The sequence below is a fragment of the Leuciscus leuciscus genome (assembly GCF_965113295.1).
Source record: "Leuciscus leuciscus genome assembly, chromosome: 10".
Taxonomy (NCBI): Eukaryota; Metazoa; Chordata; class Actinopteri; order Cypriniformes; family Leuciscidae; genus Leuciscus; species Leuciscus leuciscus.
Window position 1 is genome coordinate 16,578,239 of NC_138734.1, and position 12,984 is coordinate 16,591,222.

At 38.2% G+C, this 12,984-nt stretch overlaps 1 protein-coding gene and 1 long non-coding RNA gene across 3 annotated transcripts in view; one reads left to right on the plus strand and one right to left on the minus strand.

The window, feature by feature from the left end:
• LOC309508597 overlaps window positions 1-2,477 on the minus strand; it is a 147,545-nt gene extending 145,068 nt beyond the window's left edge. The window contains exon 1 of the long non-coding RNA XR_014209589.1: window positions 1,738-2,477. This is a non-coding gene — a long non-coding RNA (uncharacterized lncRNA). The remainder of the gene's footprint in view (window positions 1-1,737) is intronic.
• A 10,024-nt stretch (window positions 2,478-12,501) lies between these two features.
• Window positions 12,502-12,984, plus strand: part of mthfsd (methenyltetrahydrofolate synthetase domain containing) — a 47,906-nt gene continuing 47,423 nt past the window's right edge. For both annotated transcript variants that reach the window (XM_082183075.1, XM_082183076.1), the window contains exons 1-2: window positions 12,502-12,587; window positions 12,676-12,779. In XM_082183075.1, the coding sequence (XP_082039201.1) occupies window positions 12,560-12,587; window positions 12,676-12,779 (132 nt within the window). In that variant the 5' untranslated portion in view covers window positions 12,502-12,559. The remainder of the gene's footprint in view (window positions 12,588-12,675; window positions 12,780-12,984) is intronic.

Consider the following 12,984-nt stretch of genomic DNA (forward strand, 5'->3'; position numbering starts at 1 on the left):
GTTGCACACTTAAGCAGCATCCACTAGGAATGGGCAACATAAACTTATTTCATTATAGGAGTTTTTTTCAGGATAGCATGTGAATAATATACACGATAGCAAAAAAAAAATGCTAAGTATACTTGCAGCGAGACTGATTCAGTATACTTCATGTGTGTTAATGATTAGTTAACTTGATGTGTGCTATTTTGAAACAACTAATTTTGTACTAAGTATATTTTAGTTGTAATTAAAATGTAGTAGCCTAAAGCATACCTTTAAGTGTATTTAGTGTACTAAATTGGACCAACTTCAAGTATACTTAGTAGGCTATACTTTAAGTATATGCCTGTATAGGGACTAATTACATGCTTGATTAGTGACATTAAAGTCCAACTGAAATCAAAATTGACCCTATTTACTTTGTTAGCGCATATTACTAGTCTTGTGGTGAACAATTAATCCGTGCAAGTTAAAACACAGAAAAAAATAGTTTGCCGTCATAATCTTTAATCAAAGTCTGAAAAGTTACTTCCGGTCTGGAATGGCGTCCCTTCTCTGATGACGTAGGTTTGAGGACTTGGGTTGGGAAACGCTTAACCACTCCCTTCAAATCGTTAGTCTGTAATGAGCGAGAGATGGAGAGGAGGAGCGCTAGAGTAAAACCCTGCCCTCTGTTCAATATTCCATTTTACTGGGAAATACGTCACAGCACTGAAGAAAAGTCGTTTGCAACTTCCGGTTCACGCGGACTTTAAAGTGTACTTTATTTGTGTTACAAGTACATTACAAATTCATTACGAATGTCTTCGAAACATACATCTTTTTTTTAAGATTTATTTTTGGCATTTTATTAGGATAGGACAGTAGCTAGACAGGAAATGAGGTGGGGGGGACGGGATCGGGAAAGGTCCTAAAAACTGTCACAAAGAACCGACAAAAGTAACGATTATGAAAGTGTCAAATATAGCAAGAAGACATGAAGGGCCCTATCTTGCACCCAGCGCAATCGACTTTGTATACCGACGCACGTATCATTCCTATTTTGCACCGCCATGGAACAAGCGTGCCTGCTCTTAAAGGGAATGTGAGATGATTGGTTTATTTCACGTTACGCCCAAACCACACCTATGAATAATGAAGCTACTTCAGACCAACCCATTTTAGATTTGCGTCGGGCGCAAGAGTCATTTATCCCGCCGGTATAATAGCAACAGCACCCAAGACCCGCCCACAAAGTTACTTGCGTTTCGCGCTTGATACTTGCGTTTCAGACCGTTAAAATAGGGCCTGAAGACTTCAGATGCAAAAGCCTCTAAGTGCCATCTGAAATTTTCTTCTAGAATGATCATTTTGATCAAGATTGTATATTTATGTTCAGTTATTTCACTTTAATGGCAATGAAAATTACCTATTAATTGTCATTAAAGTGAAATTACTGAACTTAAATATACGAGCTTGATAAAAAAAGCTTATTTTAGAAGAAAATTTCAGATGGCACTTAGAGGCTTTTGCATCTGAAGTCTTCACATTTTAATTGTTTATTAATAAACTATTTTTTCTGTGTCAGTGTCGGCTGCAATAGTGAAGTCAAGTCAAGTCACCTTTATTTATACAGCACTTTTTACAATACAGATTGTATCAAAGCAGCTTCACATTGATAACATGAAAATAATACAACAAAGTTTGTTTCTAGAAGAAAATTGCGTCATCGTCCACCCTAAGTAAGGCAGATCAATAATATTGTTGAATATTAACTTGGGAGAATACAGGCTCAGTCGGGGGCCAGTTCTCCTCTGGCCAACGAGCGAACAGTGTATGATTATGATCCAGGCAGCATTACAGGTCAGAAGTCAGATTGGTCGTGTCGATGAGGCCTTCACATGGCTGATGAGGCTGGCACTTCAGGGATGCGTCATGGATGGGTCCAGGTGCAGGTCCATCATCTGATCTGGATATGGCCGGGGTCCAGCTGACTTCAGTAAACAGGAAGAGACTGGTTGAGACTTCAGGACTACGTTGTCAACATGTCCAGGCGCAGGTCCTTCATCGGATCTGGATCCGGCCTGGATCCGGCGGACTGCGGTAAACCTCGGATAAACAGAGAGACTAATATTAGTGTAGACGCCATTCTTCTTATGATGTAACGAGTACATCAGGATTTATGGGAAGTGTTAACGGTTCCGGCTGACCTAAACTATGCAGCCTAATATTGAATTATGGAAGTCTATAATGTGTTATGTGTATGCTAGGTCAGTATGCTGTGTTTTTAGTCTAGCTTTGAACTGACAGAGTGTGTCTGCTTCCCGGACAATGTTAGGAAGACTGTTCCAAAGTTTTTGTGCTAAATAGGAAAAGGATCTACCGCCAGCAGTCGATTTTGATATTCTAGGTATTATCAACTGGCCGGAATTTTGAGATCGCAATAGACGTGAAGGACTATAATGTGTTAAGAGCTTGCTCAAGTACTGCAGAGCTAAACCATTTAGTGCTTTGTAAGTAATCAGCAATGTTTTAAAATTGCAATTTTTCTAAAAATAGGGAGCCAATGCAGTGTTGACAAAACAGGGCTAATATGGTCATACTTCCTGGTTCTGGTAAGAACTCGAGCTGCTGCGTTTTGGACCAGCTGTAATTTGTTTATTAAGCGTTTCAGGGCAACTGAAAATATGACTATAAATTACAGCAACACCCCTCCCCCTTTGCCTTTCAGACGAGGTTCATGTTTATAACAGTAATCTTGCGGGGTGGACTCATTTAAAGTAATGTAATCGTTTGGTTTTAGCCAGGTTTCTATCAAACACAGCACATCTAGATTATAGTCTGTAAATATGATTGAAAATATGTGCTTTTGAAGTAAGGGATCTAATATTCAGCAACCCAAGCTTTATCATTTGCTCATTTGTATTAAATCTGTTTTTTATTTGTTGAACATCAATACAATTTTTACCCTTAAATGGGTTTGGAAATTTTTTGTATGTCCTAATTTGGGGAACAGATACAGTCTCTATATGATGATATCTAGGTGAAAGAGGCTCTGTGTGATGGGATTTATCTGACCTTGGTGACGTGAGACAGCTCGCAGACGGTCGGTTTAGCCAGTCTGTCTGCTTCCTGACCTGAGCCCCAAGTCATGTTTGAGCTCTAAGACTATGTGCCATATTACTAGAGAGAAGAGCAGCACCATCCCAGGAGGGATGAATACCATCTCTTTTTAACAGGTCAGGTCTGCCCCAAAAACTTTTCCAATTGTCTATGAATACTATATTATTTTGCGGACACCACTTAGACAGCCAGCCATTGAGTGAGGACAATCTACTAAGTATCTCATCACTCCTGCGAACAGGTTTTTATATTTATAAGTTTTTATCATTCAAAAACACTCCGACTTTAATTGAACTCACATTCAAAGGGTGAAGTGATATCTCTTTAGATTGTAACCAACTCTGAAATGTAATCCAAAATTCTTGTACAAATTTGCATTGAAAGAAAATATGCTCTACCATCTCAATTTCTTTCTCACAAAATCCACATGAATTGTTTTCCCAATTGAATCTTTCATGTAAAAAGTAATTAGATTGATAAATGTCATTCAAGATTTTAAATGTCACTTCTTTGGCCTTAGGAAGGATTGGGTAAGATAAATACCACTTCCTTATTTTTTTAACCTCTTCATCACTGAAATCTTTTAGAACATATTTTCTTTTCAGTTGACCAGAGTAAAACTGTTTGGATAACACATTTCTAATAAACTTATTTGTAAACTGTTTACTATTTAAATTAATTCCTTCAATACAAAGTGGTCTCATTTCTGATTGAGAGTACGAGTACATTACAAACTGTTTAATCATAATTTTCAGGGGTGCTGGGATGGCCTTTAACACTTTATTATACTCTCTAATTGGGAACTGGAAATTGAATTTAACACAAAAATCTCTGTCAAATGTGTCAACGCCCATATTCCTTTTTCCATCCAAGTTCCTAAAAACAAGGATTTTCTATTACTCAGAATATACATTGTTCCACAGAGGTGTATTATGTGGTGTAAAGTTGTGCTTAAACATTAGGTTCCAGTACAAAAGAGCCTGCTGATGGAAATCAGATAATTTACAGGTAGTTTGTTTAAATCATAGTCACACCGCAATATAAAATCAATTTCCCCCATTTTTTTGGAAAATTGCATGCGGGATGCTAAACCAAAAAGAGTCCTTATGACACACAAAGGAATTCAACCATTTTAGTTTTAGTACACCATTCATCACAGAAAAATCTATGACATTCATGCCACCCTCTTCAGTACTCTTAATCTTACGCTTCCTGCTCAGCTACTGTTCGGACGCTCTTGCTTACTGCTCCGCGCTTTGCTCTATCGCTTTTATATTTTATCTTCTATACTTTTATCTTCTATACTTTTATAATTTGAGCTCCTTTTATCACCTAATTTTAACTTCAGCAAATCAGCACAGTGCTCAAACGACAAAGTTTGGATTACTACAAAAACGCAGAATTCTTCTACCCGACCAGCTTACATTCCGGGGAAAGGAAAACACAACTGCCTACAAGGATAAGAGAGAAAATGCCTCTTCTGGAATCTACTTGCTGCACTAACTGCCACAGACTTTTACAAAGGATTGCAGTTCTTGAAACAAAGTTATTTACGGGACCACCAAACCAGACGGAACACACAACAGAGCTTCGTCATGGACGCCCTCAGCATATAGCCGGTGAGTCCCATGAAACTAGTGCTCCTCGACAGGTAGAGAAACAAGCCGATCGACTTACAAACCGATGGCACAAACAGGGAGCGAGACCCAAAGGCACTCGAGACATCAGATTGTCACGAGCCTCACATATTACCGCAGTAGCATCCTCTACCCCAGATACAGCTCTGACAAAGATTGCAAACACTGGTCTCCCACCAACACCTATACATCTTGAGAACAGATTTGAAGTACTAATGAATGTAAATGAGGAATCCCCAAACATGATGAATGTGATCGAACACAGACTGTATCAGCCAGTAGCTAACACTGATGCTAACTGGCGCTCAAGGTCGAGCAGACAGCGGCACTCAGCTCAGAGCGCAGCCGAGCCCAGGACTCTGATAGTGGGGGACTCCATAATCAGAAACATTAGCTGCAGGGATACAACTACGTGCTGCCTTCCACAAGCAACAACTTCTGATATAAACAGGGAACTTCAGAACATTCTAGTGAAACATAAGACTGCAAATCGACTCATCATTCATGTGGGGAAGAATGACATTCATAAAGAGCAGTCAGAACTCCTTAAGAAGGATTTCAATGAACTTTTTGAAACACTTAAAAAACTGAAAGTTCAGACATTCATCAGTGGACCACTCCCAGCAAGAGGAACAAACAGGTTTTCACGGTTGCTTGGGATTAATACATGGCTGCAAAAAACCTGCAATATAAAAGGAGTAAACTTCATTTACAACTTCAATCTCTTCTGGAGTCAGAGACAACTATTTCATCGGGATGGCCATCACCCAAACAAACTTGGTTCAAGAGTGTTAAAGGACAACATCTACTTCTCCCTCAATCATCCTTCTGCAGTGTGTGCCAATCCACTCAATCAGAACGGCACACACACACCTGGACACAGTATGAATGACCACAGGACTTCACTTCATGATGTTGACATATCACACAAGGACAATGATAACACCACTGAGCCACAACAACCTCTGCTCACGGACACAATCTCAGCTGAGCCATGCCCACAGAGCTCACCACAGACAGACACATCAGAACTGCTCCAAGATTCAGCACCCAAGGACGACTTCCTGGAAAACAGCCAGGGAAGCCAGGACAGCATATCACAGCCTCCTATAACACCAGAGCAACAGCCCCTTTCACCAGACACGTTCTCCCTCTCGCCAGCAACTCCACTTCTGTGCTTCTCACAGAAAATGGAAGAACTGGTGCATGCTGGAACCAGACTATCACACTCTTTTGCTGCAAGCCCCCAGATATCAACCAAAAAACGTCGGGCACCGCTACCACCAAAGCCTGCAGGCCCAGCTCGCCCTCCCCCTGCCTCTGTGAGAGCTCTTCGGCCTCTGCCACAACGCCAGGGCCCACACCCTCCTCCATCTGCTCGAGGTGAACCAAAAACAACTGATACCAGCTCTCAGTGATGTATGTCGGGTCCCCGCTTTGATAACAGTAACTTTCTCAAATGTTTACAGAACAAGCGGGAACCCAGTGTGCCTGTATCTTTCTCTATTGCTGTTCTATTACAAGATAGAAAGTCTAAGGCCTTCAATAGCCGTACAGCAAACTCAACTAATCTGGTGCCTATTGCACGTCTAACTAAGATTGGTGTAGGGAAAAAAAGTAAGACTGTTAAGTTAGCAATTTTAAACATCCGCTCACTTAAAAATAAATCACTTCTAGTCAATGACTTAATAACCACAAACAACCTGGATTTTATGCTTCTAAATGAAACCTGGCTAGAAGACAGCTGCAGTGCAACAATCCTCAATGAAACAGCCCCTCCTAACTTTACTTTTATGAGTGTCTGCAGAGCTGTTAAAAGAGGTGGGGGTCTAGCTGCTCTTTTTAAAGATATCTATCAATGTAAGCAAATATCATTTGGGAACTACACGTCTTTCGAATATCTGGGTATTGTATTAAAAGGTGCTCCACGCATTTTACTCATCATTATTTACAGGCCTCCAAAATACTCTCCAGCCTTTGCAGAGGAATTTACAGAACTGTTATCAACAATTACCTCAGAGTTTGACTGTTTTGCCATTGCTGGAGATTTTAACATTCACATAGATAATGCAGAAAACAATATGGCAAAATAAATCAAAACTGTTTTAAAAACTTTTGATCTGACTCAGCATGTACATGGACCCACACACAATCATGGACACACTCTAGATTTACTTATCAGTAAGGGTCTAAACATCTCATCGATTGTTATTAAGGATGTAGCACTGTCTGATCATTTCTGTATTTTCTTTGATATATTGATCTCTCCTGCCACTGAAGCTAGATCTGAGTCTGTCAAGAAGAGATGCTTAAATGAGAACACTAGTGTACTATTTATGAAGGCTATATCCTTAACACCAAGCATATCTGCTGACTCTGTTGATTTTCTCCTTGATTCTTTTAACTCAAAAGTTAAAAGTGCAATTGATGATATTGCTCCTGTGAAAGTCAGGAAGAAGAGTGGCAGACAAAAAGCACCTTGGAGAAACTCAACAGCAGTGCAAAATATGAAAAGACAATGCAGAAAAGCAGAGCGCATGTGGCGGAAGACAAAGCTTGTAGTCCATTATAACATCTAAAAAGACAGCCTTCATGCTTTCAATATGGAACTAGGCAAAGCTAGACAGACTTTCTTCTCAAATATTATAAACTGCAATTTAAACAACACACGCACTCTTTTTGCTACTGTAGAGAGACTGACAAACCCCCCAAGCCAGATTCCCAGTGAAATGCTCTCAAACAGCAAGTGCAGTGAGTTTGCTTCTTTCTTCTCTGACAAAATCAATAATATCAGAAAGGTGATCAGCACATCCTTGAGTTGTGCTGGGGTCAGACAGATCAGACCACCTGAAAAAGTAGTAACTTTGTCTGATTTCAAAAAAATTGATGGCAAAATTTTGGTAGAAACCGTACAGCACCTTAAAACATCAACATGCGCTCTTGACACACTTCCCACATCTTTTTTCAAAAGTGTGTTAAACAGTTTAGAAGCAGATCTTCTAGAAGTGGTAAATGCCTCACTTCTCTCTGGGAGTTTTCCAAACTCCCTGAAAACTGCAGTTGTCAAGCCCCTCCTGAAAAAGAACAATCTGGATAAGACCATATTAAGCAACTATAGACCGATCTCAAATCTTCCTTTCATAGGCAAGATCATTGAAAAAGTTATCTTCAATCAGCTGAACAAATTCTTAAGCTCGAATGGATACTTTGATAATTTTCAATCTGGTTTCCGACCGCATCACAGCACAGAGACAGCGCTCATAAAGATAATAAATGATATTCGCTTAAATACTGATTCAGGCAAATTATTAGTGCTGGTACTACTCGACCTCAGTGCTGCATTTGACACTGTCGATCATAACATACTTCTTGACAGGCTGGAAAACTGGGTGGGGCTTTCTGGGATAGTCCTAAAATGGTTCAGGTCATACTTAGATGGGAGAGGTTATTATGTGAGTATAGGAGACCATAAGTCTGAGTGGACATCCATGACATGCGGAGTCCCTCAAGGCTCAATTCTTGCGCCACTCCTGTTCAACCTGTATATGCTCCCAATGAGCCAAATAATGAGAAACAACCAAATTGCTTACCACAGCTATGCAGACGACACACAGCTGTACTTAGCCCTATCGCCTAACGATTACAGCCCCATTGACTCCCTGTGCCAATGCATTGATGAGGTCAACAGTTGGATGTGTCAAAACTTTCTTCAATTAAACAAAGACAAAACTGAAGTTATTGCGTTTGGAAACAAAGATGAGGTTCTCAAGGTGAACGCATACCTTCTCTCTAGGGGTCAAACAACTAAAAATCAAGTCAGGAATCTTGGTGTGACACTAGAGTCAGACCTTAGTTTCAGTAGTCATGTCAAAGCAATAACTAAATCAGCATACTATCATCTGAAAAATATTGCAAGAATTAGATGCTTTGTTTCCAGACAAGACTTAGAGAAACTTGTGCATGCTTTCATCACCAGCAGGGTAGATTATTGTAATGGACTCCTCACTGGCCTTCCCAAAAAGACCATAAGACAGTTGCAGCTCATACAGAACGCTGCCGCCAGGATTCTGAGCAGAACCAGAAAATATGAACATATCACACCAGTCCTCAGGTCTTTACACTGGCTCCCAGTTAGATTTAGGATTGATTTTAAAGTATTATTACTGGTATATAAATAATTCAATGGCCTAGGACCTCAATACATTGCAGATATGCTCACTGAATATAAACCCAACAGATCACTCAGATCATTAGGATCATATCAGCTAGAAATACCAAGGGTTCACTCTAAGCATGGTGAGTCTGCTTTTAGCTATTATGCCAGCCGCAGCTGGAACCAGCTTCCAGAAGAGATCAGATGTGCTCCTACAGTGGTCACATTCAAATCCAGACTCAAAACACTTCTGTTTAGCTATGCATTTACTGAATGAGCACTGTGCCGCTGTTCGTCCGACTGTACTGTATTGTATTTCATTTTATTTTTCTAAACTGTTTTAATTATTCTTGTTTCTTTTTATTATTTTAATTTCTTCTATGTAAAGCACTTTGAATTGCCATTGTGTATGAAATGTGCTATATAAATAAACTTGCCTTGCCTTGCCTTGCCTAATCTTGTCATTTTTCCGGATATAATGGCATTTATCCTTCCAAATAAAATTTAAACTTATCTTATTTATTAATTTAATCATGTTGTTTGAAATTTCTAGTGAAAAGGCAGGGTAAATGGCTCTTGATATACTCTCCATCTTGGATAGAAGAGTCCTGCCAAAAATGTTTATATCCCTTTGCAGCCAAGAATCTAATATTACTTTACATTTATCAATATTTTTAAGAATGTTTTCTTTTTCCCTTGTTTCTTTATTTCTGGAGACCGTGATGCCCAAATATTTGACTTCTGTATATTTATTTATATATATTTAACCTGTATATTATCAATTAAGCAAGCTGGTTGGTCATGCCTTTGAGAACTGACTGATTGAATCTAACGCTCTGGAAATTTGCCTTTTGTCTTTTAGAAATAAAATCGTGTTGTCCGCAAACTGACTTATTATGATGCGCTTTCCCATGATGTTGAAACCATCAGAATTGTTCTTTCTAATCCTAATAGACAATAGTTCAGCGACCATTATTAATAACAAAGGAGAACTGTTGCAGCCTTGTTTAATGCCCCTCTTAACTGCGAATCGTGAGCATGTGCCGTGCTCCAGAGATACACTGTTAATATCATTGTAAAGTAACCTAATCAAATTAGAGAATTTCTGTCCAAAACCAAAATGATTTAAAGTTTCTAAAATAAAAGGGTGTTCTACTGAATCAAAAGCTTTGTAGAAATCTAAAAATACAATAAAACCATGTTCTACAAATGTATGACTGTAGGCCTACTCGATTAAGTCTAGTACCAATCGTATGTTATTATGGATAGATCTTCCAGCAAGGAAGCCAGACTGCGTTTCATTTATTATCTGTGGTAGGCACTTTTTCATCCTAGCTGCAATAATTCCCAATAACAACTTATAATCAATATTAAGAAGTGTAATTGGTCTTAAATTATCTAACAATCTTTTATCTTTGCCATGTTTAGGAATAAGTATTATTAGGCCTTGCTTCATGCTTGTTGTTAAGTCATTCTTCACTATGCATTCTTTAATTGCCCAAAATTATACATTTCTGATTTCTTTCCAAAAGAATCTATAAAATTAGGCAGTGAGCCCGTCGGTACCCGGAGATTTATTCAATGACATTTTCAAGCTCACGTCATCCAATTCTTCTATTCTATTCTTTCTCGGACTCACAGAATTCTTTAAACGAAACATAAATCTTGGGTATGAAGTCCTTAATTTCATTTAAAAAATTTGAGGAATCTGGTTGGGAATATGCAGAGGTGTAAAGATTTTTATAAAATGTAAAAACTGCATTTTCCATGGTTTTATTGTCTTTGCACTCTACTCCATTTGTCAGTAAACTTGACATTGCCTTATTTTCCTGTCTTCTCTTCTTTCCTGTTCTTTTCTCCTTCCTCTATCCACTTTGCTCGTGACCGCACAAACGCGCCTTGAGCTCTTTTGCTAAACATGTCGTCAATTTGGCTTGCAATATCAATAATTTGCTTCCATCTTCACTGTTTAATTCTGTCTTATCACAATATTTACTAATTTCCTGAAACAGATTCACTTCTTCTCTTCTTTTTTCCCTTGGCAATCTCCTTGCTAACCTTAATGGAACATTCTCGAATTCTATACTTTACAAATTCCCATTTATTGCAAAAACTCTCTAGTCTCATTATTTTCAGTTTCAAATATTATTTATTTTATCTTTGTACAATAATCTTTATTTTTTAACAGACCGGAGTTAAATATCCTGTAGCCTTTATTTTTCCTTATTTTATCAACTGGATTTTATTTAATTTCTACAATACCATGATCCATTAATGGAGCTTTGGAAATCAAGATTGATCAACGAGCCAGTAGTCAATTATGGATTTACAGGTGTTATTAGGTTTAAACCAGGAGTATTGTTTAACTCCTGGATTTAAACTTCTCCAAATATCTATCAGGTGGTTATTATTCATAAAATCCCCAATTGTATAATTAAAGTGGTGTCTGTCAAATTTAGTGGGCCATCTATCTTCCCATTCATCAGGTGACATATTCCAGTCACCTTCCATTAGAATAAAGTCTGTTGGATAAAGTGTTTTGAGCTCTGATAAAGTGTTTGTAACATCTTCAAGCATGTTTATTTTGGGCAATGACGTATGACCATATACGTTAGTTAATATGAAAAAAAAAACACATACATTTTCAAGACCACCATCATCCAATGCCCTTGACTATCTGTCCTGTATGCAATTATATCACCTAGAAACCTATTAAAGCAAACTGTAACACCAGCAGACTTGTTGGACCCATGACTAAACAGTATTCGATCACCCCATTGGTTAGACCAAAACTTAACATCCTCTTAGGAAGAATGAGTTTCTTGTAATAATAGACAATGTGGTTTTCTGATCTCTAAGACTGACACTTAAGATTTAGTCCTACACACTTCACTTATATTACGACTGAGATGCTTGATAACTAACTTTTAAGAGCAGTTTTTTTTACTCTTAAGTCAATTCTTAGCAGTATTCTTGCGAGTAATTCTTAGACTTGATAAATACGGGCCCTGATCTCATTCTCGACGGCTTAGTGACACTCTGTTCGTTCACTTTCCAGCAGGTGTCGCTATATGCCTTAACAATTGTCCTGGGAAGGTTGTGACATTGTTTTGCTGCTGTGGTTATTAGTGAAGGTATTTTTTCCCTCATTTTAGTTAATGTTTATGGTTGTAACAGTATAGTGGGCAAAACAAGATCTTATTTTTTTATATATTACAGATGTTAGGTTAAATCGAAATTTCATACAAATTTTGTAGTTGGAGGTGATTTTAATTTAGTCTCCGATGAGTGGCTGGATAGATCTCCTTCTAGCCACCATTTCAATAACATTATTCACGAGTTTTGCCGACAAAAGACATCTGGAGGGTTAAGCATGTGATGTGAGTCAGTTTTCCAGAGTCAACCTAATGGATTCTCCAAGGACTTATATTATAGCCTATTTGAAAAGAGACATTTACATTAATTGCACCTTCTACACGAGACATTTGTTATTAAACCTCGTAATATTTATTATGATTATTTTTTTATTTTTGATTTTTGATTTTTTTTAAAGGGCGGCTAAGAAAACGAAACGCCTTTTGTCTCCGCAGAGACACCGTAGTTGAGAGCGCATAAGAAATGTGTTACCAGAAAATCAAAAGGCATCTTGTTTGGTCAAGTATTACATTTAATTAAAGACCTCATAATGGAGTCCATCATAAAAATGAAACAAGGTTTGTTCTGTTTCTTTGAGTTGTATAATTGATTTGACTTCAAGATTGTTTTTAAATTGTGATATTTGTGTTATGTTTTAACGTATAGGGGATACTAAATGGAGCATTCGCCATAAAGTGTGGAACTACCTCGAGGAGAAAAACCTGGCCAGTTTTCCTCGACCTGTGCACAACAGAATTCCAAATTTTAAGGTATCTTTAAGATAGCATCGGGTGTCGTCGAGAGCGCATCCATGTAATGCGAATCTCTCCGCTCGCACGCGGTTTTCCTTTGCTCTTTCACAAAACTGGAAGCCGCTCTCCTATATTGACAGTAGATTGAGTTAACAGTAGCTTGAGTTAAGAATCATGCAGATGTGAATAAAAAAAAAAAAAATGGTAACAGCCTCATTTTTAT